The sequence below is a fragment of the Manis pentadactyla genome, chromosome 1 (genome assembly GCF_030020395.1).
Source record: "Manis pentadactyla isolate mManPen7 chromosome 1, mManPen7.hap1, whole genome shotgun sequence".
NCBI classification, from domain to species: Eukaryota; Metazoa; Chordata; class Mammalia; order Pholidota; family Manidae; genus Manis; species Manis pentadactyla.
In genome coordinates this window covers 214119699-214147353 of record NC_080019.1, presented here as the reverse complement: position 1 = coordinate 214147353, position 27655 = coordinate 214119699, and the positions used below count along the sequence as shown (strand labels likewise).

Sequence of the window (27655 nt, the reverse complement as noted above, 5' to 3'; positions counted from 1 at the left end):
CACATGAGTAGAAAGGACATGAGATTTTAGGCAAGGAGACTATTCAGAGAACCAATTTTCTATGTCTTAAATACCACTACCCTTGTCAAAACCATCATCATTTTCTTGGACTATAAAAATTGTCTCTTAATTTATCTGTATAATTCCACTTTTTACTCCATCCCTTCCATTCTCCACATGAGTCAGAGAGGTATTTGTAGGATGTAAATTAAATTGATTCTGTCCTACTTAAAATCCTCAATTATTATTTTAAAAGTGCAACATCATACTTGTTAGCATGGCTGACAAGCCTTGTGTATTTGAGCCTCTTTCTCCTTCTCCCACACTTATGACATACCTTCTGTCCTTCTGAGTATCAAACTGGATCTTTTTCAGGTCTTTGAAAATATAAACTCAGTGTTGACTCAGAGCCTTGTCATGCCCTCTACCTTTTGCTTAGACAGCTAGTGTCATTTATTATTCTTACCTGTTGTAATTCTTTCAGGCCTATACTCCCCATCCCATGTGTTGCCAGGCAGCTGTGTCTGGGGAGGTCTCTCCCTGAACACCAGGTGAAACCTCAACACATACCAGCATTACCATATTTACCACAAGTACTATTTTCCTGTGTGTGTGTGTGTGCACATATGCATGTGTGTGTTTGATTTTTCTGTTTCATTGAAAGTCTGTGTCTCTCATAAGATGGCAATACATCAAGGGTAGGTTCACCACTAATACCCAAAGACCTAATAATGCCTTGCACAGAGTAGAAATAAATAAATGCATAAATAAATAAATATTTTTTGAAAAAATTATAAATGAACAAATGAATATAGGGCATGATTTCATTTAAATGCAAGAATTAAAGCCTTAGAGTCTGTGGTGTCAAAGGGAATAGAAAAATAATGTAAAAGGAAAGATGAAGGAAGATGTAAGAGAATGTGTGAAAAGACATTATCAACTCAATATAGCATATTGACATGAATGTTGTTTATTTGTTTGATTTTTATTCTTTGATTAAAACTTGAAAGCAGTTAACTTATATTTTTTATAAAAACTTGGAAGTTGAATTTGGCCAGTGTCTTTTGTTTATGTGGAAGTAACTAATAACAGGAAGAAATGAAAGATTTCTAAAATTTAAAAATATGTCAGGAAAAATTTCATTATTTACTAGCTTCACATTTATAAGATATTTCCAGAAGGTATTTGAAATTGCAAAATAATATCTTTCCATTAAGTTAAAAGTTCCCAAAGGGTTTTATCTTTTGATACATAACATTTTTATCAAATATGACCTAGGTGCGTTTATTCTGAACTTATTCTATAGTTTTCTGAGATTATAAGTTTTAAGAGCCTTTTATTAGGTTTCCTTTTGGAGTAAAGGCCTAAAAGACACTTTTTAAAAATTTCATTTATCAGTGGATGGCTTAAATGTGAAAATAAATTAGAGAAAATTATGATGTAACTCCATAGGGAAAACATGTCTCATACTTGAAAGATAACACTTCCAGAATTGATTTCTTGCAGAAACTTTGTAGTACCATATTAATTTTAGTTCTAGCAGTATTAGGAACAATGTTTCCCAATGAGTATGTCCTTGCAAATACTGACAAAAACGCTTAGAAAAAAATTGTGAACTGTGTAAAAATCACTGTGAAAATATATAAAATAAAGCAATATTTTATCCTATTCCTAATGGTGTAAAATCAAAATTTAAAGCCAACAGCAGATTTATGGGAATTGTTTTAATATGTTTTTAGCTCTCATTAACATTTCAGAAACAACTAAACTTATAATTATACTAATGAAAGTTTTAATCCACATAATATAGTCAATTGAATTACATTCCAACCCATTAACTACTTCAGCAAATTTCATAGCAAATGACTTATATATCTGAGGTGTGAACTGAAATTATGGAAACTGCAAAATATATGTATATGCAAGCAGTAGGTATTTAGGCTGCTTTATTTTGGATAATAATACCTTAATATTAATTGAATAACTGTCCATCAATTTTTAGACCTTTTATTAATCTCCATTTATGTTTGTATATTGTCATTTCATGACAATTTTGTTTCTTTCAGATTCTTAAGATACTGACTGGAAGATAGACTTTTTTTTCCCCCCTGCTGATTGTATGGGAGAAATTTTGACCTTAGAAAGTGGAAATGAGGTTGCTATGGAAACTGATAATCCTTCTGCCACTCATAAATACTTGTGCAGGTAAGATGTTCTATGATTATGAGTTTTGACTAATAATCTATTGGCATTTTACTTTTTCTACAGGTGAAACAATTTTCAAATGTAAAACATTTACATTATTGAAATGACTAAATGATAAACATAATTTTGAAGGTAATATCTATGGCTATACAGGATGTTTAATCCTTAAAAAAATACATCAATGCTGTTTTTAACCAGAGCTAAATTATTCCAATTATAAATTGTCAAATACGGAATTTTTATAGTAAAAGAATATGACTGATTTTTGCAATAATAACAATAAAAAATCATTGTTCTTATTTCTTTATAGATGTCTTTAAAAATTAAAATTGAAATACATTCCCTCAAATTATAATTTGGTATAAAAAAAAGCTATATTGAAAAGAAGAAAAAAATGATATAGAATGCTACATCATAACTAGGAATAACCTTAAAAACATTTTCCTTTCATTTCAGTAATACATGTTCTTTCACCCAACCTAAGTATTAATATGTATGCATCAGTTAGCTTTTGCTGTGTAACAGGCCATCTGAAATCTATGTGGATCAAAATATTAAATCTACATGTCTTTAGTTGACAAGTCTGTAGATTGGCAATTTAGGATCCACTCAACTGTGCTATTCTTTTGTTATTGTTGGGTATAATACATCTGTGGTCAGCTTAGGTCATCTGGGACCTGGCTATTCTGGGACATTCTCTGCTGAGACAACTGGGCTGCCTTGGACCTGGTCCAAGTGGTCTCTCATCCTCTGTGGGTTTGGACTCTTTCACATAGTAGCTGTTCAGGGTTTCAAGAGAAACCAGAAGTGTGCAAGATTTCTTGATGCCAAGGCTGGTAGGTAACACAATATTTCTGCTGCATTCTTTTAACCATTCCAACACTAGTCCAGATTCAAGGGGTATGGAAATATACAACTTCTCTTAATAGAAGAGCTACAAAGTTATACTTTTATAGGGGCATGAAAATAGAAAAAGTAATGATAGTGGCCATTTTTATAAGTAATTAACCACAGTCTGTTAAGAATAGAATTTCATTCTTAATTTTCAGTCTTACCTATGTGAGTTGTCACAGAGAGTGGACATTGCCTAGGTCATGTGATTGTCAGAGCGGCCCTTCTTCCCTATCATTCTGCTTCCCACCAATTGTATGATAATAGGAACTCTTAGAATTTCATATACTTGTAACAAAGCAGAAATATACTAGGAAAAATACAGTACCAAACATAATAACTTATAAGCTGGAAAAATAGTAATTGTAAAAGACATCTATTTAATAGCAAATCCAAGAAATGTGAAGACATACTAACCTTAAAAACTATGAGAATGCTAAAATATGCAGAAATTAACCCTTAGAATCATAAAACCATATAAATAAAAGCATTTTTACCACCAGAAGATAGTGTTTAGAAGTGTTACAGTGATATTTATTCAAAGTGATTACATCATTTTGATTTGTGTCACTTCTAACTCTCTGTAACAAATATTCAGAGTTAAATAATAATGTCCCTTTTTTGTAATTTACTACACAAAGACAGAGCAGAGTCATCAAGGTGCCCCAAATTATACATGAGAAATTATACATAAAATGAAATTCTATTTCTACCCTCAAGTTGCAACTTCCTGTCAAAATTTAACATTAACATTTTGCCCTCTAAATATGTATATTGAATCAGCATAGTATCTCTAAAAGACCTTTTGTATTACATTAAAATAAATTATTATTCTCAGAGTGCATATCAGATCTGAGAAATCCTCTAAGTCTTTATTAACTTTTATTTATCCAAATTGGATGTGATTCAACATGTCCTTTTGCCTTATTCTAAAAGGATAGACAACCATATATCCTTGATGCACAATTTCCTTGTGAATAAACAGATTGAATTTTTTAAAACTATAGCTGTTTAAATAATTTACTCAGAGCTAAACATTGACCCAGAAATAAGGATGCTGATAATGATATACGATTGCTTTAAGCCATTTTTTTTAGAGATTCCATAGTGTGTTACGCTACTTGTAGATACTATGTTAATTTAGAAAATTAGATTGTCTGATGATAAAGTGCTATTTCTATACATATGTATAATATCTTCTTTGTTTTCCCAAAACTTACTTTTTATTCATTATGAAAGGCCAGTAAATCTCTAGCAATTATTTGCTTTTCTCTTTTTTTTTTTCCACTGGTATAATCTTAAAAATGTTGACATTTTAAATCTCCCCAGACTTTAAATTAAATCTCAAAATTTACCCTTAACCTCTTCTACTTTTTTTTTAATTAACTTTTTAAAATCTAGTACTTTTACTGTAGACATTGGCTTTTGAGCCTTTATTATGAATCATAACCCATCGGGAGTTCTGTTGTTCCATTTTAGTATTTAAAAAATATTATGAGACTACTAAGGCCCATTTAATCAAGAAAGCTAATTGCTAATTACATACTTAAAATTTATTGCATTAATGTGTGTGGTTGAGTAAATAATGCCCGCCCCCCCCCCCCCACAAAAATACCTAGGTCCTAATATCTGGAACCTACAAATTTTGCAAATAGCAAAATGAACTTTTCAGATGTGATTAAGTTAAAGATTTGAAGAGGAGTAGATCATCTTGGAATATCTGGGTCGAAAAGTACCAGTGCCCTTATAAGAAGACTGCTGACTTTAAATATAGAGGAAGGGACCATAAGTCAAAGAATGAGAGGGATGAAGTTCTTAAAGCTAGAAAAGGCAAGGAAACAGATAGATTCTTCCCCACACAATGGGAGGAATAGATACCTCGGCTTCCACCACCCTGTAAAACCCACTGTAGTCTTCTGACCTCCAGAACTGTGAGAGAATAAATGTGTGTTGTTTGAAGCCACCGAGTTGTAATTTTTACAGAAGCCATAGAAAAGTAATGCAATATACCTTTTCCTCACTAGACTTTCAGCTCCAGGAGGGACTATTTCTTCCTACCACTTCATAGAGATTCAGTAAATATTTGTAGAATGAATGAATGAGATTCAATGTTGTTCTTAATCAGGTTATCATCAAGTAGAAAAAATTCAGTCGTATAATTTACTCTGAGGAACAGTTGGTCCAGTCTGTCACTACACCATTGCCCTGTAAAAGTGTTCTGATCTTATTGTCACAGGATTATAGAGATGGAATTCTAGTAACATTTAAAAGTTTCAAACCATGCCTTATTTGAAGAAAAACTCCAGGAGGGCAGTGATTTCCATCTGCTTCATTCTCTACTATTTATGACCTAGAACATGGTCTGTAAATATTTATCGAATGAATTAAAGAAAGTGCTATTCTACTCAACAGATTAAGTACCTCAGATGTGCCTGTAGCACTGAGCTAGATAATGACCTTCACAACAAAGGTGGCCGTGGTCCCTGCCCTGTTCAGCCTACAGCCTAAAAATGTAAACCAGTCAAGTTAAGTCAATAATTACAATACAAAAAGTAAAAGTTGCTCTCTGAGGAACATAATAGGGAATATAAAATGTGGAAATGTTCTAAGAGGACCTTTGCTGTTTCTGTCAACCCTTGATCTATTTCTGCTTCTTCTAGTAATATCTGGCTTTTACTGGGAGCCCCTTTTCTGTCAGTCTTTGTTATTTGAGCAAGTACAGCCTTATGTATCAGCCAATTGGCATATGCCATCCCCCCTCACCATACTTACTGGTTCAGGACATATTATATCCTGAGGCAAGGATTTGTTACCATAAAAGGACAGAGGGGCATTCCCTCTGCGTTGGTCTAGTTAGAGTGAGGATGTGTCAGGAGTCATGTGAGGGGAGAGTCTGCCTAAAAATGAAATTAACACATAAACAGGATAATCCAAGGAGAAAAAGGCACAGCTTCTTCACTCTGCCTTTGGAACTTCAAGTAATCTAAAGCAATAAGATATCCTTTTCCCATTGTAGGCTAATTTCAGTTGAGATTCTACCCCTTGTGTCTGAAATAATCTTGTCTAATACAGGGTTAGAAAATTTGTTTTTGATGCAATATCCCGAAGATGCTGAGATTAGGTTAGAAATAGAGCACTTGGGATAAATGCTTACTCACTACTGGGAATGAGGGACAGAGCAAATAAAGGAATGAAAAAAGACACTTTTTTTTCAGGAAGGAAAAAAAAAGCATGAAGAGATTTAGTACAGACTCAGAAGGTTGATTCTCAGCCCCTAACTACTGAACTATCTACATGGTGCAGGATAAGAAAAAACATAAACATTAATGGGGTAATTTGGGGTAACACATTGATAAATGGTGGAAAACTTGCAACTCTAAGACTAACTTTATTTATTTTACACAATGCATGGGGAGTTTTCTCAAAGAAATATTTTATTCTTAAATAAATACTTAAAAAGGTGGCTGGAGCAAATCTGTAGTGGGTATAAAGCAGAAGCTAAAAATCCATGTAGGTCCAGATTTTGTTCGTCCTAGAAGGTCACATGTGTGAGAAATCTAAGGTTTACTGATGTGGTTAATTGTTAAATTTTCCAAACGTGAAAAAGGCTCAGAGTGTACCAGATGTTATTTCTTTACACATTTCACCTTGCTATGATTGATATGTAAAACTTGAGAATTTATAGGCAAATTTCAAAAAGCAAGTTCAAATCTTTAAAAATCAGACAATATTTTAAAACATTAAATAAACACTTCATTAATAGGATAAAGTGATAATGAGCTGGATCATATGCTATATCTGTTATGAATTATCCAGGCTTAGAGATATCACAATTTTAAACCCAGGGCCAGTAGAAGTTCTGTAGTCCTTAAGAATAGTGTCAGTGAAGGTCATGGCTGGTATTTTAGATTGGAACATAAGAAATAGCAAACATCACTAGTTATAAGGAATTTTATTTCTGTGACATTCAGGATTTATATCATCTTAAGAATTTCCACATATTGTCTTTTAACTTCGTTGTTTTAACAAAATATTATCATTGAAATGACTGTTTTTGTCAACATTCCACTTGATTCATAAATGGAAGTGGCTTATCTATATGCCATTTATATTTATTTTGCTGTGGACTAAGCACTTCTGTACATATCTTATAAAATTATAGACTGAGCAGTTATTTGGTCAGTCCTGAAGAAGTACTGGTTATTCACTGTGAGACTCAGTTTTTTTAAGAGAGAAACTGCAGAGCTCAAGGACATGAACATGGAGCTCATCACATTTATTAGCAGAGTAGGTTTGAAGGCCTCCTTTCAGCGTTCTGACTATTATGTTATCAGGGCCTAATGATCTGGTATTCCTGCCACCAGTTGCATGCCATGTCTACTAACAAATGTGGTTATATTATTTTCAAAACTTCTCCCAAAGTAATTCATTCTGAAAACTTGAATCAAGTTTTTTTTAGGGCTTATACCAATAAAAGGAAAATTAAAAAAAAAATTCATTAGCATTTTTACATAGCTTGCCATTTTGCAAATGGAAAACCTGCAAGTATCTGGAAGAAAATCTATCTCCTAAACACTCCCAATCAAAGACTTATGATAAAGGGAGGTTGAAAAGTATTTATGACTGCTTGAATTTTACTCTATTTCAAACATAACATTCTATTGAATTGGGAACCAGAGTAAATGAACTACCTGAGAAAGCCACAAGAATGGAAATATGCTCCATGACCAAGATTTCTTTGAAGAAGATGATGTATCACACAGCAAATCCATGAAAATTGGCAGGTGTAATAAACCTGCTTTGCTCAAGGACCCCAGAAGCACATAATGAATATTCCTTTGGGTCAGAGTGTGATGAATATTGAGTACATCAGAAATCACACTCTTCCTATGGTCTTGTTCAGATTTATTGTTAGCATAATAACACCTTTAGGAATGGAACCCCAGGCTATATATTTAAGTCAAGTGACATCTTTGCAATTTCTAATAGAGATAGCCCAATTTAGAAATGCTGAAAACACCATTTTTATGCAATGCCTACTGATAAAGTTGGTTATATGATTATCAAATCTTCCTTCAAAGTAATTGATTCTTAAACCCTAAATGAAATTGTTTTTTAAGACTGATGACAACATTGGAAAAAAAATTCTGTTTTTTCAGCACTGGGAGGAAATGACTAGTATGCAGATATGACATTGTGTGGGAAATGTAGGCCCTTCACAGAAAGGAATGTGGGAAATCGTGTTTTCAACTTGAAGTCTTTGAAGGAGGTAAGGTTTTCAAGGGAGGTAGTGTTTTTAGTTTAACGATACCTTAAGTAGCTGTACTACAAATAGCATGCATGGATTGATAGTTTTTCATCCCCTACTTTCCTGAGATTTAAAAATCAAACTCCTTACCATGGCCAGCAAGAAACTAGCAGTCTGACTTTTATCTTCCATCTTAACTGTACTAAACTCCCCTTTGCTTACTACACTAGAGCAATCATTCTTTTCTACACTCACAGAAATACCAAGATATTTCCTGCTCAAAGCCTCTGCACTTGTTCAGTTGTCCAGAAAATTCTTCTCCAAATCTTTCTATAGCTGGCTCTTCCCACTATACCCATCTCAGATTAGTCACCTCCATAAAATGACCTTCTCTTAGAACCCTATTGAGGTAGCCAGTTCCTGGTCCCATTTCCAGCTCCAGTCAGTAACAAACTTGTACTTGTAACTATCTGGAATTAACTTATTTATGCATTTGTTTATTATTTGTCCATTTTGTGTCTACATCTAGAAGAAAAATTCTGTGTAGGTAAAAATATTTCTAGTCATTTATATGGCTGCATCTCTCATGCAGACACATAGCATTCAGTAAATGTTTTTAATAAATGAATAATTTGGCAAGTAAGTCCCCAACGCTATTTAGAAGTAATCCAATATTCCCAAACACTTTAAGAATTTTATTATATATTATTAGAATACACTTTAGGCATAAGTGCTTTAATCATAATAAATCATTTTGTCTCAGGCACTTTTTTACTTAAAAAAATTGTGATATGTACTAAACACACATAGCCAGTCCTAATTTTTAAAGTTAACTAATACAGTTTACTTAGACACAGTTGACCTTAGCAGGCATGATTATAATGTTTGTTCAGGGAGTAGCATATTCAACACACAGCCAATACCATTTTCATATTATTTGTGTAACTGATACCCATTGATATTGGGTCACAAATAATCTACACATTTGTCCATTCCTTTCCAGTTTCAAGTTTATCAGTCAAGTAAATGTCCCTGTCTTCTCTTCAGGACTTCTATAGTAAGACTCCTAAAGTGTTCTCCTTATTTCCAGGTGTCCCCTCTATTTTTTCTAAGACACAGCTTATTGACACCCACTCCTGTACAGACAAATCTTCATAAAGTGCAGCTGATTTTGTCTTTACTCTGTGTCAAGACCTTCACATATCCATTTCCTATGAAGTTCAAACTGTCTAATCAAACATTCAAATTCAATTTCCTTCAACAAATATTGAAAGTTCTTCAGTTAATTCAGTTCATCCTGTGTCATGAGCCATGTCTTCTCTTACTCTCCTCCTTCATTTAAGTCAGACTGTACTACTATTAAGAGCACAGCACTTTGTTTTCATCCCCAAAACTCTCATATGAATGTCTCCACCTGCACTGTCCCTAGATCCATTTCCTCCTACTGAAGTCAAATCCAACCTTTATCAGCCATATTTAAATGTGACCTCCACTCTGAATAATTTTCTAAGCAACAAATAACTCCCCTTTCTCCTTAACTCTTATTCCATGAAAAGGAATTTTATCATTTGCTTTAAAAAACAAAAAAGGATTTTTCTTAAATACTCATTCTGAGATATATATATAGTATTTATTCCTGTTGAAAATAAATTTGCAATCATAGAATGCTCAGTTCTAAGGGAAAATAAAAACTAATCTTTAATATTTGGTTAGTTATACCTAGTGCTCTATAGTTTATAAAGTGCTTTATATGCAGTGTTTCATTTGTGCTTGTGAATGGGCAGAGGAAGGATTATTATTGTGTATAGCTGGAGAAACTGATATTCAGAGGTACAAGGCTTATCAAGGACAATAGGGCTAGAAAATGTCAGAGTTTATGATGAGAATCCAATACTTGGATGAAAATTTTGTCCAGTATCTATTCAAGACATTGCTTCTTGACACAGACTCCAGTTTATGTAGCAGTTAGCTTTTTAAAGTTGGTGTCAGTTGTGTTTAGAGGCCAGCTTCTGCTCAGAATGTAATATAATTTAAGGAGGTAGTCTCCAAAATTTTGTGACCAACAAATAAGGGAATAGTAGTTATAAGCATATAAACCCAACATATCATCTTGTCATCATTGTCAACCACATGCTTCCCCTCATTACACCAGTAAGAAATGGTTCATAATAGTTTCATATTCCTCATTTTGAAATTTAGTTCCCCTAGTCCATCTGCTCTGATCAAAGACCTCAAGTGCTGTCCTTTCGCTGCAGAACCAAGTGGATTCTCCTTGAGTATCGCTGATTTAATGATAAGGTTACATAGAAAAACCTTAATTAAATTGAGGTTTTATTAGGTATCCATGGAATCTGTGGTACCATCCCCAAATTCCCATTATGTGTATGTGTGTGTGTGTGTGTGTGTGTGTGTGTGTGTATAGTGTGGGTGTACATATATGTACAGATGATATTGTAATGGTATTTTCTCTTTTTTGGCATTAATTTAGTTTTTAATATTTTGTCTACCCTGAAGAATTAGTGTTAATTTCAGGAACAAAGATAACATATTTTGACACTGTTAAAAAAAAAACTTAATCTGAAGACATACCTAATAGGTTACCAGAAAAACAGATGAAGAGTTTCTTTTCTTCCTCATAATAATAACAAAAAAATCAAACTTATATCCCCTAAAGTTTGCAGCTAACAACAGGTATTGTCTGCACACTTTGCCAGAAGCTCACAATGGAGAAATCTGGTACATACAGAACTAAAAACAACATTTGAGTAAGAACAAAACTCTCCCCAAATGCTCTGACCAGCTCTATAATCAGTTCTCAGCACTGAGCCAGAACACAATGCCAATTTCTTTTGTCAAAAAGAGCAGGGGGATTGTTTGTTTTTGTTTGTGTGTTTTACCTGCCTTTGCATGCATGGGAATTACAGAAAGCACTTATATTAAAGAATAGAGAAGTGCTACATTTGTAATTAGAGCTTTACACAGCTACAATTGTACAGCTGGAAAGGGAGAGAGGAGCACACTCCCTTTCTCTCCACTGAAGTCTTATTCAGAATCACCAATAATTAAGGGAAGAGTGCTTTCTGGGAGAAAATTACAGAGATCAATTGCATGGCCACAGCATCTCTTAATACTTGCCAATTGTCCTTTACTCTTCATGTTGCATTGCTAAACTGAATCCAAGGCTGTGGGTATAATTTGATATATCTGAGTTCATGGCCACACATTTATTTTACTTACTCAGCCTTTCTGTCTGTCATAAATAGAAGTTGACAATTTGTCAAATGATTTGTTGTGTGATGAAATATTTGTGGAAGCCAGATCATGCTTTGTGTTTGAGAACACATTCCCAGAGTCCAAAACACGTGAGGACTGATATTGCAGGCGGACTGTTTAGAAAACTGGTTCCAAAAAAATAATCTCCTATTCAACTGCCAGGTTTTCTGTTTACCACCTAGCTGGACATTCTGCCCATTGCTTATATTTTTACATTAAAATCACTCCAATGAGAATGTAGGAATAGAAAAGTCAGACCATTGAAAATAATGTGTGTCTGGGGACTGGCCTCTCAGTCTATTTCCCATTTGGTCTTTCATGCCATTGAAGTTTGTGATCTCTGTACCAGAAGATGAACATAATCTTTTCAGTCCTGATATTCAATGATTTTTTTTTAATGGAAAGCATTACAAAATTTTGCTTTTTGTTAATAGTCCTGATGACAGAATATTTGAGTACAATATGGCTTCTTCCAACTAAAAGGCGCTGTGGGAATCATCTATGAATGTTATTTATCCATCTTTGTTATTTCCTTGGGTAATTATGAATGAATTGTTCTGTGCTGTTCTTTCGTCCAACATTTTCTGATTGTTATTTTGAAATTATTTTCAAGCACATCTCTGATGGGTTTTAGTCACAATGGGCAAAACTCTTTATTTTTAAGCTCTAGCACTGTTGTCTAGTCCCCAAATGCTACAGTTCCATGGCTAAGACTGTGCTATACCCTCATGTCTTAGCCTTCAAAGTTCATTGATCAGTATGTCTTTCTGTCAATGTAGTCAACTGATCAATTCAGTGAGACACTCAACCACTCCAAACAAATTGTGAATGTGACAAGACAACCTGAAGCACATGTTTATCAGCTGATGTGTTAAGAAGATAAAACACTTAGCTAATCTATAATTGTTTGATTTTTCTCAATTTACACTAGTGCTTATTTTTTTGTAGAAAACTGAGTGATGGTCAGGGCGAATCTGAATCCAGAAATAAGAAGGACTGACAAACTTGGCTTAGCTAAAAGCACATTTCCCAAATTTCCCTTGCCTGACTGGTTCTGGGTTAGAGTTGACCGAAAAGGAAATATGGCTGAGATTTGGTAGGTATTTGGCTGAGATTTGGAAGGTAGTAATGATTCTCTAAAAGTTCCTTGGAAGTGATTGTGGTGAGAGAGAGAGAGAGATGCAGGTAAATGGAGAGTTTGTCCCCAGAGTCCTTCTTCATATCCGATTTTTGTCCCAGGTACTGTTACTGCTAACTGACAGTAACTTCAGGCTGGCTGCCAGTTTCAGAGGCAGCAGGCCACATGGAGTTGTCCTTTTCATGTCCACTCTGGCCACTAGGCTTGCTAGCTTTCCCAATCCACTTGCAAGATCTGACTTGTCTACCTCCTCCCATGCTCAATGTTGGTGGCATTGTTATAATCCTTCAATTCCCACTTTTGGACCCTTAGTTCGTCAGTTTCTCCTACAGTTGCACAAAGTCTTCTTCCTGAAATAAATCCCCTATTCTGGATTTTCCAGAGTGAGTTTGCTTTCCTAACTGAACCCTGACTAATATAGTTTTCCATGTAAGTGTGACTGGTAAAGTGAATAAATTTTTTGCAAGTATTAGCAAAGCATAGAACTCAGAGCTTTGATGTTTTTTTAACTCCACTCTGTGTATAGAAGCCTACTGCCTCCCTGTGCCATCTAGTTCTCAGGCAGCAGTTCCTCCTCCCTGCCATAACCTCTTTTGAACCTTTCATCCTGAGTGCCATGCTTTAACTAGAGAGTGTGCTAGTTCACACTCAATAACTAAGGACTGAGAGTACTTTAAATCATAATGCCTCTGGGTTGGTTTACTGCTGCTTTGACCATGATTTTTAGTGCATTAACCCAAAGAAAGAAAAGTGCAAACAAGTATAAGAGTATATTGGACTGTGATAAGGTACAAGGACATTACTTTTTAATGACAGCATATACAGGTGCTGTAAGAATGTAGGATATTTTCTCACCTTGTTTACTTTATCACCCAGAATTTCTCCTGAGGTTATAGGAAGGGCAGAGGAGTTACATGCTCATCCATGATTATTTGTGTAGCATGAAGGAACTGAACATAGGCCTTCATACTCTAGTGTTTGGTCCACTGAAACATGCCGGTACTCTAATGAGATGAGGCTGTTAGCTCTTCGCATTTCCAATCTTACTACTGTATTTTCCATTATCTTTACCTCTCACCCAGATTGTTGCAGGAAACTGCAATCATCTTGTGTTTTACCCTCACGATGCCAGTAAAAAATGGTTCCTAATGATTTCATGTTCTTCCTTTTGCAATATAGTGCCAACGATCCATTTGCTCTGGTCCTTTGATCAAGTGCTGTCCCTTTGCTGCAGAGTCAAGTGGATTCTTCTTAACTTTATGCTGAATCCTCTTCAGGACCCCAGTGAACCTTTCTAAACTTTTTTTCTTACTTTTGTCTTTTAAGAATGCTTTGTGCTGGTCCAACTGAGGGTATATCCCACACATACTCACTTCTGCAAGGACACACTAAAAATTTATTTGTAACAAGTATGGGTATTGAGCATTTACCAAGTGCCGAGGCCGAGTATCCTGCTATTCTTTACCTAGTACCCATGCAATGACCATATGAGATAGGTATTATTACTATTTCCATTTTATAGATGAGGGCATAAAAGCTGGAGAGGTTAAATGGCTTGTTCAAAGTCACATGGCAGAAGGAAGCATCTCTTCTCCCTAGTTGATTAGTTAAGAAGTTCAGTGTTCCTCCCTAAAATAAAGCAAACAATTGATTCAAACTTTCTTACTTATTTTGCAGACTGTGGCTATTATAATTTCCAAACCACCAAGAATTTTGACTTTGATAAATAATCAAATACTTAATTATTTTGTGTATTTTCTTAGAATTACCAAATTATATATAGTGACCCAGGTTATATTCATCTTGAGTTTTATTAGGAAAAGAGTGCTTTCAATATCTTATTTATACTGCTCTAAGTTCTTGAATGATACTATCACAACTACTAATCAAAATCATGAAGAAGAAAGGAAAAATGTTATTCTCTCCGTTATATAGACAAAAAAAATGTGTAAAATCATCTTAAGAGTCACAGTTAGTAGCAGAACTGAATCTAAAACTAGAGTGTCTGTTGAGACTGCAAACTTCTTGGGAAAGGAAAGTGCTTGATCTCTAGAGCGCTGTGAGTTCAAGGATTTGATATCCCAGGAAGATACTGGTTGGGGTCTTGGCATAAATCAGAATAATCAAAGTAAAACCTAAAACATTTTTATGAAGTTCAACAATATTTCCTTTTCGTATTGCTTATATTATCCAAGTTTAGCACAAGAGACACAAAGAATCAAATTAGGAGTGTCAAAATTTATATATAAAATGATCTCTCCAAATCTTTGCTCTTTCTGTTACTCCTTCCTCATATTGACTACTGTGTCCTTAATATCTAACAGCATGAGCTTTGGAGAAGGACACACCTGGTTACGAGTCCCATCTTTGCCCTCTGAGTAGTTGAGTTACCCCTGGCAAATCACACATCTTTCTCAGAATCAGTCACTTCACCTTTATTATGGAGATAATGACTGCTCCATAGAGTGAGGTTTGCATATTACTATTCATTTAAATAGTCATGAAGAATGCAAAGTGCTTTGCACGGTGCTTCATAAATGATGGCTAGTGGTGGTCATGGTAAGAGTAGGGCTAAGAGCTGTGTTAAGAATAATAGCTCAAGAAGCACAATGGGCAATGCTAGTGACTGTTAGATTGTGTTCATAATTCTAAGGAAATGTACTGTATTTTCCTTTGATCCTTGAGCTTTGGGTAGCTACTTCTTACTACTATGAGTCAAATATCCAGTGCAAAAATGGATATGGTGTCATCTTCAGTCTCCATTATCATAAGTGAATAGCTGGGTTATGACCACAGATGAAACCCCAAATGTAAATGACGGATTATAATTATGGATGCCAGAAGAGATGCAAGGAACCATGAAAATACAGATAAAATAACCCCAAATTTTGCTTCAAAATTTTAGCTACAGAATCAATCACTCTCCTTCCCGTAAACTGGAGTTTCTCAATGTCAACATTATTGGCCTGATAATTAATCAGATTCTAGGCCAGATACTTTTTTGCTCTATGGGACTGTCCTGCACATTGTAGAGTGTTTTTAGTGGCATCCCTGGTCTCTATCCACTGGATGCCATTAAACATTTTAAAATGCACAGGACAGTCCCATACAGTAACGCCCACCTCCCTGCCAAGTTTTAACAGTCAAAAAATGTTCCCATAGTCAAAAAGTCTCCTGGGGAGCAAAATACCCCCTACTTGAAAACAACCTCTGTACACACTTCACTGAAGAACTCTCTAGTTCTAAGTAACCATTATTTATACTGTGCTTTCCAGTGAAGCCTCAACCTCCAATTTCATACCATCCAAAACTACTACAGCTGTTGAGGCTTCTAACCTGGGGACTCCTACCCCTCTTCTATTGAACCATCTCTCCGTGGAGGTTGACAGCTGCTTCAGGAATATCTCCCATCAAACTCGCCATCCCCCATCCCTTACGCCCCTCTGGGAAGAGTAACTACATGAACTTCATACTTTCCTCTCTCCTGACTTTTTCACAGGTGCTTAAAAAAGCAGTATGTCACACTTCACTGGACCTATATTCAATTTTTCATCAGTTTCTGAGGGTCTCCAAAAACAGCCAGATTATATTATTTTTGGTAGATTCTACTGATTTTAAAAAATAAAAAAACAAAACATGCTGTTGATATAAAAACAGTATATTGCAAAGGAGGAGGGTAAGAAAGAAGGGAAGTAACAATGATGAAGTACCTCATGTACCAGCCTCTAGACTACACAGCCTACACATATTATCTCATTTTATCCTTACAGTAAAACTTTTAGATTAAGAAACTGGATCTGAGGTAGATTACATTTCCAACATTGCATTTTAATTAATGGCCATTCCAGATTGTTCTGCCTGACTCAGTAGTCTGGGTCCACTTTGGTGCACCATTTCTAACGGTGTACAGGAATTCCTGTGAAAAATGGGGACAGTCTGTGGCCACCATATTTATGTGTGTGCATTATGTGTATCTTGCAACTTAATCTATACTTTTGAAATGTTAATCATATCACTAAAATCCTCAATCAACTGTGTTCCTCAGGATCATAGAGAACAGTCAGATTTTTTGATAAGCATCTTGTACACTTTTGAGTGAAGGCAAGTTTCTGTCTACAGATTTGTCATAAGGCAAGCTATCTCTTTTTAAAAGTGATTTAGAGGCAGCTGGCCTCCAGTGCTCTAGTCTGTTAGTGTCTAGCTTGGCTATTCATCATCAGAGGCATGAATCTCTTTCCATTTCACATAAGGTGCATGTCTTCCTACTGGAAGATCATTCTCCAGGAGTGGACGGGTTCAGGCCAAGGTCTTTGCTTGCAAAATAGAGACAGAACTCAGCACTATTTATATCACACTTGAACTGACTCACTGCCATTGCTCATTTAACCTACTTGTCTTCCTCTCTGGAGATGTGCTTTCCCTTCTGGCCTTCCTGCCAGCTGCGGCATCAGTCTAGGCAAACCTTAAGGAGAGGACATTTGTAAGGATTTCTAAATTCATTTCATCCTAGAATTTCACATCCTCATTGTGGTTATAGGGAGTAGTTGTATATATTACCTTCTTTCTTCTTTGCAGTAGGAGTTAATCAGTCCAGTCCTGCTTATTACTGCTTTTCTCTAACTTCGTCATTTGCAAATCTAGCCCTTATGCTAAATACTCTTATATCATCTGACAGTTTGCATAATTTAGTGTAAATGCTTCAGTGAAAATAGCTGCCTTTATTAAGCTCTCCAACATGTGCCCAATATCATGCTAAGTGCTTTCTATAATTTCATTGACTGTTCAGAAAACTCTGAAGTGAAATAGATATTGTTGTCCCCACTTTAGATAGAGGAAACTATTCAAGACAAGTTAAACAGCTGTCCAATTTCACATATCTAGTGTGCGACAAATTGAGATTTGAACCCAAATCTAGCCAATCCCTAAACACAAGGCTGTTCTGCTTTGTCACACCATGAGTTTCTATTGAGGTTACCTTTTATTGCTTGACCAGTGATATTATTTTCATCCTAATTTTATTTTGTGGTTGACAAAATGAGTGCATTTGTACAATTTTCAAAGACGTGGAAATTGAATTGCAAACACAACGAACTCTGAAAATACCACTTCCTAATATTTTCCTTGCCAAAGAAACCTGGAATAATGGACTGGACCCATATTCTAATCTCATCTTTGCCACTACTTGCTCTCTGACAGCAAAAAACTCATAAAATTTGTTGACAGATGGGGTTGGACTTACGGATTCTTAATTCCTTTCTATCTGTTATTCTATGACTTTCTGATGCATAGGGAATTTCTGTCTCACAAAGGGCTTACAAAATATACTGGAGAAAACACCAGTAATAGGAAATCCTACATTCGCTGCTACTTTGTGCTCATTCAAGTTTTGCCATAGTGTCTCTCTCCAGAGATTCAAAGCACTTACTTAGTTTAATATAGCCCTTTATAAAATGGGTCTTCTCTGCAATTCTCAGCTTAAGGCATTTCTCTGGTAGCCACAAATACATTCACTGTTACAAAGGCTTTATTTTTCCTCCTAAGAATTTTCTTTTCATTTAGCTGTAGCCAGGGGTAATGCTAACAAATTTGTACATCTCTTCAGAGGCACCCAATTTATTAAAAGTCTTTTAATTGGCATGGGAGCCTACAGAATGTCCTCTGAGAGGCAATAAGAATTATTTCTTTAAAAATAAAGGTATAGAGGACATATTTTTCAGACTGGATCTTTTCATATGCCGTAGTAGAATGGACAATACTCCAAGTTGAAAATATTTAGCTGCATCACATGAACATTCCAGGTTCCTACCAAACTCACCTGTCACATTTCCTGTCATAAATGTGACTATAGATTGAGCAATGGTAATGGCAACCACTGAATCCTTCTCTCGTTTTTCATATTTAATTCCAGATTATAACTGTGATAGTAAGTATAATTAGTAACTATTAGTAATCTCATAAAATCTAATCATTCATTCACCTATGAGTCACATGCTGCTTCTCTTCATTTCTGTATGCCCCGTGCCTAAATCAGGGATACAGAAGAGGAACCCAATGAACAAAATTGAATTTAGATAGCAAGCTATATAAACTTGCTATAGGTGAAGCACTAACAAAACTGACATTGGTCCAATCCTTACAGAGCTTATATTTGGATGTTTGTTCTTATGCACATATATACACACATGTATGAAAAAACACATGTCTTTAAGAGCCTGTAACAGGGAACTCTTGCTTGGTTTGGGGAACTCAAGGAAGACTACCTTGAGGAATTGATTTTTACAATCTGAATAATAATTAACCATTAATTAGATAGAGTGGAGAAAGGGCACTTGTGGCATCAGCAAAAATAAGCAACAACAAAGAAAACTAGGTGTGAGGAAACACAGGTAGGTCAAGGCCAACAGAAGGGTGGTACAGATAGTAATAGAGAGAATAGCATATGAGGCCACAGGGAGAGACAGGGACCAAACCATACAGGACTTTGTAGGACCTCTTACAAATTATTAAGCATTTTTCCCTTTGCTCAAAAACCATGTAGTCATTAAAGAATTTCCAGCTGGGATGAAGAAGTAGGATACTGGGAGGGGAACAACAAAGACATGATCAAATTTGTACATTAAAAAGACTATGTTGGTGAAAGTATGGAGAGAATGAGAGTTAAAAGCCAATCAGGCAAAAAATCAGTAGTTTGGTGTAGGGTTCTGGATGTCACAATAGAATTATTTGAATAGATTCAAGACTTGATTGAAGAGTTAAAAATTGGATTTGGCTTAGTGTTATGTATAGAGGTAAGAGGAAGGACAGTATTAAGGAGGCCTCCAATGTACCTGATGGAGCATTTAGCTCAGTGGTGATGCCATTTTCTGAAGTAATGAAGGAAGCTAACCATATCTGGGATTGGATTCCTCTGTGTAAGATTATTGTTCCTATAGAGGTGTTGAGTACAACAATGGCTATCTGTGGAACAAAGAGAGTAAGGCTGAGTTACAGCCATGGTGAATTTGGGAATCATGATGCCATGGATATGGATAAAATACAGTAGGCACAGATGAGAGAAGAGGCACCATGACCAAGCATGAAGCAATGTGATGCAGGCTCCTTAATTGAAGAGAGTGGCTAATAGAAAAAACTTAGCAGGCACAGGTGATAAAAAAGTAAAAAGATATGAAGCAAAGAAAGTATAGTATCACAAAGAAAACAGTGTTTTCAGGGGAGAGAAGAGTCTGTGACCACAGGTTGATCAAGTAAATGGAGAATTTAAAAAATGTATCTATAGGTAGGATGATATGTGTGTCACTTGTAATTGAGCTATATCTTTATTTAAGGGAAAGAAGTAAAATTGAATTTGGAGAATGTGAAGTATGAAAATAGAAGCAATGAATATAGAAGTTAATTTGTAGATTTTTAGTTTTGAACAGAGATAAAATGTTTATAATTTATTAAGGAATAAAATATACTACACATAATCTCAAATTATTGCCACACAGATTACATCCTCATTACAAGTAGATGAAAAGATTTCCACAAGGGCAAGATATACACATTCTGCTATAAACAAGGGATCAAACATTAACATCACCGATAAAAGGACTAATTGATATAATATTCTTTCTGATAGAGTAGAGAGTATAGAACATCATCTATGCCATATTCTTGCCAAGAATGTATAACTTGAATCTAATATTTATGAAACAGTTCAGACTGGGAGACTTTCTCCACAGCCCTCTTCCAAAGTGATAATGTGACAGAAGTAAAAAATACAGGAGAACTGTTCCAGATTAAAAGAAACTAAAAAATTTTAAAGTATTAATTATAGTCACCTTAAATCATCTGTGTGATTGTAACAATATCAGTGTCATATTTGATTCTGGTTTTGTTGAGTGTTTTGTCCTTTGGCAGTATTTTTTTTTTCTTGTTTTCTCATATGCTTCATAAATTTTTAACTGAAAGCTGAACATTTTGGGCAGAATAATAGAAACTAAGTAGTTTCTATACCTGTGAGTGGGCATGTTTTTACTTCTGGAAGGTTTTCAGAGTGGGAGTTTGAATCAATCTAGTCAAGAGTTCTGCTGGGCTGAGATGTGATATGATTACCCTCAGCATACCACTGGCTTCAACTTCTTTGGGGGATAACTCTGTTTAGGGTGAAGACTGGGTTGCCAGAGAGTTTTTCTCAGTATCTGTTCCACCTTCATTTTTGGGGGTCTTCTGTGTGCTCCACATGTCAGACATGGTCTCTCTTCATGCATTTTCAAAGTTCCCCAATTTGTTAGATTGTCACCCAATTCTTTTTAGCTTGGTATCACAGTGACAATATTCTGCTGATTGTTTTAGAGGCTTGGAAGTAGCTCTGCTGCTTACTAGTTTGTTGAACTTGCGCAAGTTTATACCATCTTAATCTTGGTCTCCATCCCCGTGAAGTATGGATAACAATACCTGGCTCACTTGGAAAGTTTGAATTCCTTGGTATATACTGAAATGTTTTGTGAATCATAGCAAATTACCCAAGAGCATATTATTATAATCTTATTCTACTTGTTTACTTTTTTCCCACTTGTTAGAATTGTTCTCTCTATTTCTTTAACGTCCTTGGCCGTTATTTCTTATTGTATTTTATTACGACTGCTTATAATGTTGTAACCATTTACAAATTCATGTTGATCAGAACCATGAATTTCAGCAAAGGCAACAATCCCTGCCTAGTCTCTGACCTTTTTCACTTTGATCCTGGCATCTGAAAGCTTTTTATACATTCTAATTCTCTTCCATTTTAATAGCTCTGTGAAGCTGTCCTATTTTCTTTGACTGATAAGATCATTGAAGGTGACCTGATTTTCTCCAGAGATCTACAATAAATAAAACACATTTCTGCATACACTCACTTTTACTCATATCCCATAAAAGGGGAGAAAATCTTGGAGTTGCTCTCTCTGTATGGAGGTCATATTAGGAGGAACTAACTTCTCAAATATTGTGATTATACATGCATCATCAAATCAAGCAGGCTGCTGTATTTTTTACTTTTTTTTTGAGATTTCATTTTGTTTTACCAAAATAAATAAATAAATGAATAAATAACAAGAGTTATTACAACAAGAAATAGAGTTTATTTTTTTTCTGTATTTTTCTAAGTGCTCTGATAATACAGGTATCTAAAATTTGGGACTGTATCTTGTTGAAACACAAAGTTATATATACTAATAAGCATGTGTGTATATGTGCATCTCTTTTATGCAGCTTTGAGTTGGCAAGGTGACTTATTTTTCACTAGGTGTGTGCCTTGCACATAGGGTACTCTAATCTTGTGATTTGTTTGTGTCATGTTAATGACTCATGGCTTTAACAGCTAGGTTATTCATGGGTGTGGAAAATTGATATTTGAGAGCATTTTATTCTGCTCAGTCAGGCTTATTCTTTATAAGGAATCCAAATAGTAATAACATTTATAAAAGACTACTGAACAGAATATTCAGTGTGTATCTATTCCATACGTTTGTGCCATTTCCACACACTCCACAGCAAAACACTCTTCCCACCATCAGCCATCATCACCCGAGGAACCTCACCAACACCATCCCTATCATCACAGAAATCATCCCAGAACACCTTTCCTTCTGCTTTTCGAAGCTTTGTACTTGCAAAGCATTCAAAGTAAATATTGAATGTCTTCATGGTATTTTAATTTTCATCTATTCTACTAATATCTCCTTAACTATTTCTAGCCATTCTTATAATAAGACTTTTGTTCAGGAATAGTGGAAGAGTCTGCTCATTGTTTTATACCAATATCCCAGAAAGAAAAATAAAATGAGGTTAGCGTTCCTCTGCATGAACTTTTAGTCATTGTATTTTCCTTATCAGGGTTGAAGTCTGATGATAAGTACCTTCTGTATCCATTTTTAAGGAGGTGCTCCGTTAATAGACTTTTCACATAGTTTGTTTCCAGAGTCATAGAGAGGTGAATCATGGAGCTACACTCTTCTCTGAAGTTACTCTACAACTGTAATTACTTGGTAGTTTGTTTTGAGCAAGTCTTGTTGACTTTTTCTAATTCAAAATAGTGTTATTGTCGAGCAAAGATGGCAAATGTATAGTTAGAGTGAATATTCTCTTAGTTCAAAACACAGCATTGATCAGCATTTTGTGTTAAAATAAAGGCAAGCACTCACATATCTTCTCTTGCCATTTTCTCCGGCTTCTTTGTTTTTAACCTTAAAGTGTAATTCATATACTAAGTGTGTGTATATTTATACCATTTATCACACATCTCATACAGGTAAAAGAACAGAAAATTGATAAAACATGCTGAATGCTTGTGGCATAAAATTATATTTCAGTTCCAGCTATAAAAGTATAATCCAATTGAAATGTTTGTCATGCATCTATGAATACTTTTTCTTGCATATGTAATGGTGTTGCATGGATAATTTAATTTCTTTCTTATAAGTATTCCTGGATGAATTCATACTATAGCTTTTCAAAAAGTACAACTAAAGATCAGCTCTATAGGAGTCCAAGTTTAATGCATAAAATGTATTATCTCAAATAATTATTTTTATTTTATTGTTGACTGAACTTGATGAAAAGTATTGGTGCAATTTCACAGGCATGGCCTGTTTTTTTTTTCTTTCATGTGTGAGCTAAATTTATGATTTTTTAAAAGGCCAAGATGAAATATTCTATATGCATAGGAATGAAATTAAAGGCAACATATACTGCTTCTAACTTCATACTGAAATTTTCAGTTCTCAGAGAAATAGAATCACTCTAACATAAAGATTATCACCAGAAAAAAATGAACATAGTGAAATGAAAATCAGAGTAGAGAGTGTAAAGGGAGCTGTGAGTCTGAAGGTATAATGTGCCATATTCCTCTATTAAAAAACAGTTCTATCTATTCAAAGAGATACCATGGCTTAATATCTGTTGTTGGCCAATTAGTATGTTTAAATGTATAAAATATATGTGAAAATTAAAATTTTTGAAAAGTAAGTTGATCAGAAGCTGGTGCAAAGAGGCTCTTTGCCATGATCACATTGTACAGCATTCGGCCTAATTTCATGCTTTTGTAATAATCCTTTTTTTAGGCATTTTAGACACATTCCCATATTTTCATATAAATGTTCCTTATGTTTTATAAAGAAGAGTAGTTCTTGAATCAAAGTCTTAATTCTACTTCTGTCAACCTTTGAAGAGAACTATTCTCTGAATCACTGCATTGTTTTTCTGTTGCTGCATAATATTACCATGAACTTAGTGACTTAAACCAACACACATATAGTCTGTCACAGTTTTTGTGGGTCAGTGTTCTGGGTACAGCTCATCTGTATTCTTTGCTTCAAGGTCTTATATGGAATTGGCAATCAAGGTATCAGCCTTGACTGAATTGTTATCTGAGGACTCAATCAGGGAAGGATCTTTTCACAAACACAGGATTGTTTGCAGAACTCAGTTCCTTGAGTATTATTGGATTGAGGGCTTCAACTCCGAGTTGGTTTTTGGCCAGAGGCTGCTCAGTTAGTTGCCATATGAGCCTCTCCACACAGCTGCTTACTTTGTGCAAGTTGAGTAGGCATGATGTATTAATTCACAGTCCTATGCAACTAATCCTGGAAGTGACATGCCATCCTTCTGCTATGTTCTATCGATTAGAAGCTACTTACATGTGCTACCCACACTCAAGGGCAGGGAATTACACAAGGGTGTGAATACCAGGAGGCAGGATCATTGTGGGTCATCTTAGAGTCTTTCCATACTTTTTTGGTTCTATAATTTGGTAGTTTGACCATTTTGCCAAGTGAATATTACAGATATACAATAGAAAAGTTGATATATGTCAGTGAATCTAGATCTAACCCAGAAATTTCAGGGAAGTTAATACTCCTACAGTAGATGGAAAGTATCATTATTAATTATTTGCCTTGGATGATATCAAAAACTCTAATAATATCTCATTGAGAAGAATGTGCTGTGAGACTAGATTAAATTAGTGTACTAATTTTAACTTAATGTTGGGTATTTGTTTATGAAGCCAGATGTTTGTTTTTATAGTAATGCCATACTTGAAGGACACAGATGCATTTTAAAAAAGCAAAAGGAAACAAAAGGCAAACAAAAAAAACAAATTTTGAACTAGTGCTGCTACAGGCCCATAAAATACTAATTTCACTGCAATATAATGATGGTTGTCTGTATGGTCATCCGAAAATAAGTAGTAATTTCAGTGTTACTGGCAATGATTTAAACTACAGACTAAATGAAACTTAAGTAGTCTAGGAATTAAGCATATGCATGAACAGCATGTCTTATGAAATGACATATTTATTAGAACATTTTCATCCTTGGTATTCTTCACTAGAAGTTCAAATTATGGAATCCCATGGACATGTAAAATTAATACTAATATCTAAGAATGAGTTGGTTGTGTTTGTAGCATTAGGGACAACCAATGTGTATTTGGCATTGCATTAATATGCTCTTAGTTCTGTTTAGCAACTCTACTAGAGATGGTAAAAAATAAGATGTATATAACATAATATTATCATTCCACTAAGAGATGCTAGACAGTAAAGAATCATTCCTAAGTTATGTGGAATAATCATTACTTGTTAAATCTTTATCTAATAAGGGGTTTCAGGTGGTTCAGTAGTTAATAGAACTGGTCCTATGGAAATCAGATACCTCAGAATCCTTTGTCCTTAAATTTATTGGCTGTAAGAAGCTGATCCATGATTTCTTTTTTAGTTTCATATTTATTTGCTGCAGCTTTTACACTTAGGAGTTCTTTATTTCTTCCACAGTGAAAAATCACTTGTTTAAAAAGAATGTTTATAAAATATGTGAAGAGAAAAAAAGCAAAAGTACAAAACACTTACTTTGGTATCAAGGAGAGCTTTGATTGCAAACAATCTAAAAGGGTGGCATAAACCCCAATTCACATTTTGATAACCATTATTTTAGACTAAACTCACGAAAGTATGAAATTCTCAATCTATGTTTGGTATTGTTAAAGGTCACTTGAGGTGCTAATATATCCCATCCTGGCATATATCCAGCTTTTGTAAACAGAATTTATGATACAAATGAATTAGTGCATGTAAAACATTTGCAGCAGACATAATTTCATCTATTAGAAAAGCTATACATAGCATAGTAATTAAAAGCAGAGGTTGAAGACTGTATTGGTTCAAATCCTTGCTCTGCCACTCTGTAAACTTGAATAAATTACTTAATCTCTGTATCTCACCATTCTTATTTGTAACACTGAGATATTAATAATAGTATCTCATGAAGTTTTATGAGGATTTTATAAATTAATAAAAGAGTGCCTTGCACAGATTAAGAACTATGTGATTTTTAAATTATTATTGCTATTTTCTAGTTCCTAGAGATGAATATAATGTTATCAATAAATTTTAGGCCTTTGTTACTTTAATTCATTTATCAAATATTAATTGATTCATCTAACAAGTTTGAGGCATTGTATGAAATAATATGAGGAAATTAAAAAGGCTAGATGTGATTTTTGTGAAGGATTTGTTTATTTTTTGATATAGAAGATATTTCCATATATGTTAATAGTATATTGAAGAAAATGAATCAGGAAAAGATACTAAATTCTCAGAAGAAAACAAAAAGGAATTATTTCCATGTATTTATAAAAAAGTCATTTTGAGCTATATCCAGGAGGGCATCAGAATTCAAACACAGAAATGACTGATGCTTCTAAAGGGTTACCTATCATTTGGAAAGAGATTTGTAGATCTATGTTTATATATGAAAATATTACATACTGCAGACATCTGTGTGAATGCACACCCAATTTTCACAGATGGTTCCACAAATTTCAACTATTCCCCAAAATTAGGTAGGAGAGAAAATGATCTATTTCCTTTTGATTACTCAGGGACACTTTCACAAAGACATCTTTAATTATGAATGACCAAGATATCTAGCCTTATGGATTGACCCACAATATAAAATCCAAATGCAAGTCATTGAGTTACCCCACTTGAGTGTTTTCCTTTCTTTAATATTTCCTGTGAAATAGGGCTCTATCATCTATTATTTGCAGCTTGAAAACTGAATCGTTGCTTCTTAACTCCTAATTTAGCTTCAAAAATAGAAAAAACAACCTGAACAGGGCTGTTGTGAGGAGCGCTGCTCAGTGAAGCCAGCTGGAGACCTTTTACACTGAAGGGCCCCTTTTATGATGGCTAAGTGATTGCCACACTCAGTAGGCCTCCTGAAGTCACTCAGCTCTATTCTTATTGTTTTAATAAAATGGGGAAAAAGAGGTACGATGGTGGTATAAATAATACCTTTTCAGTATTATTTATCCCCTTCTCCCGCCCAAATACCGATAAAAGAAATCTCTTCATCTATTGTAAATGCATATTCCGTGCTGCCTAAGAGAAAAAGAAAATTAAGTGGAAGAAAAGTGCCAGTTAGGGGAGGTGAAGAGTTAAGCCCAGTGTATCCTCATACACACTCCAGTTTGAGTATTTTTTACCTATTTTATCTATGAAGAGTGACTTGAAAAAGCCTTCGTTGTTGTTTTTACAATTCATAGGCTTCCCACTGATCAATTCCAATGGTCGATTTCCCCCCTAAAGTGAAAACCTTCAGAAGGGAGTTAAGCAAGCTCTACAAACTGTCTGATGTGTAGTGAAGTGCTTTTCTAATAGCCAACATCAGTTCTATCCATCCGTACTTTTTCTTTTTCTTCCTTACTCCTTTACCTCTTACCTCACATTCCTTTGAGCTGTGGAAGTCAATGAGGATGAAATAATTAAAGTTTGTGTCTGCTGTAGAAAAATCCTTCTCTATAGGCACAGTTTTCATTTGATCCTTCATAGAAAATATAGTGTGTTTACATATAGAGTTATAGGCCCCTGGTG

The 27655-nt window shown here is 34.8% G+C and overlaps 1 protein-coding gene across 2 annotated transcripts in view; it reads left to right on the top strand.

Moving 5' to 3' along the window:
• Positions 1-2072: 2072 nt before the first annotated feature.
• Positions 2073-27655, top strand: part of CNTN6 (contactin 6) — a 228592-nt gene continuing 203009 nt past the window's right edge. For both annotated transcript variants that reach the window (XM_036878217.2, XM_036878216.2), the window contains exon 1: positions 2073-2205. In XM_036878217.2, coding sequence (XP_036734112.2) covers positions 2151-2205 — 55 coding nt within the window. In that variant the 5' untranslated portion in view covers positions 2073-2150. The remainder of the gene's footprint in view (positions 2206-27655) is intronic.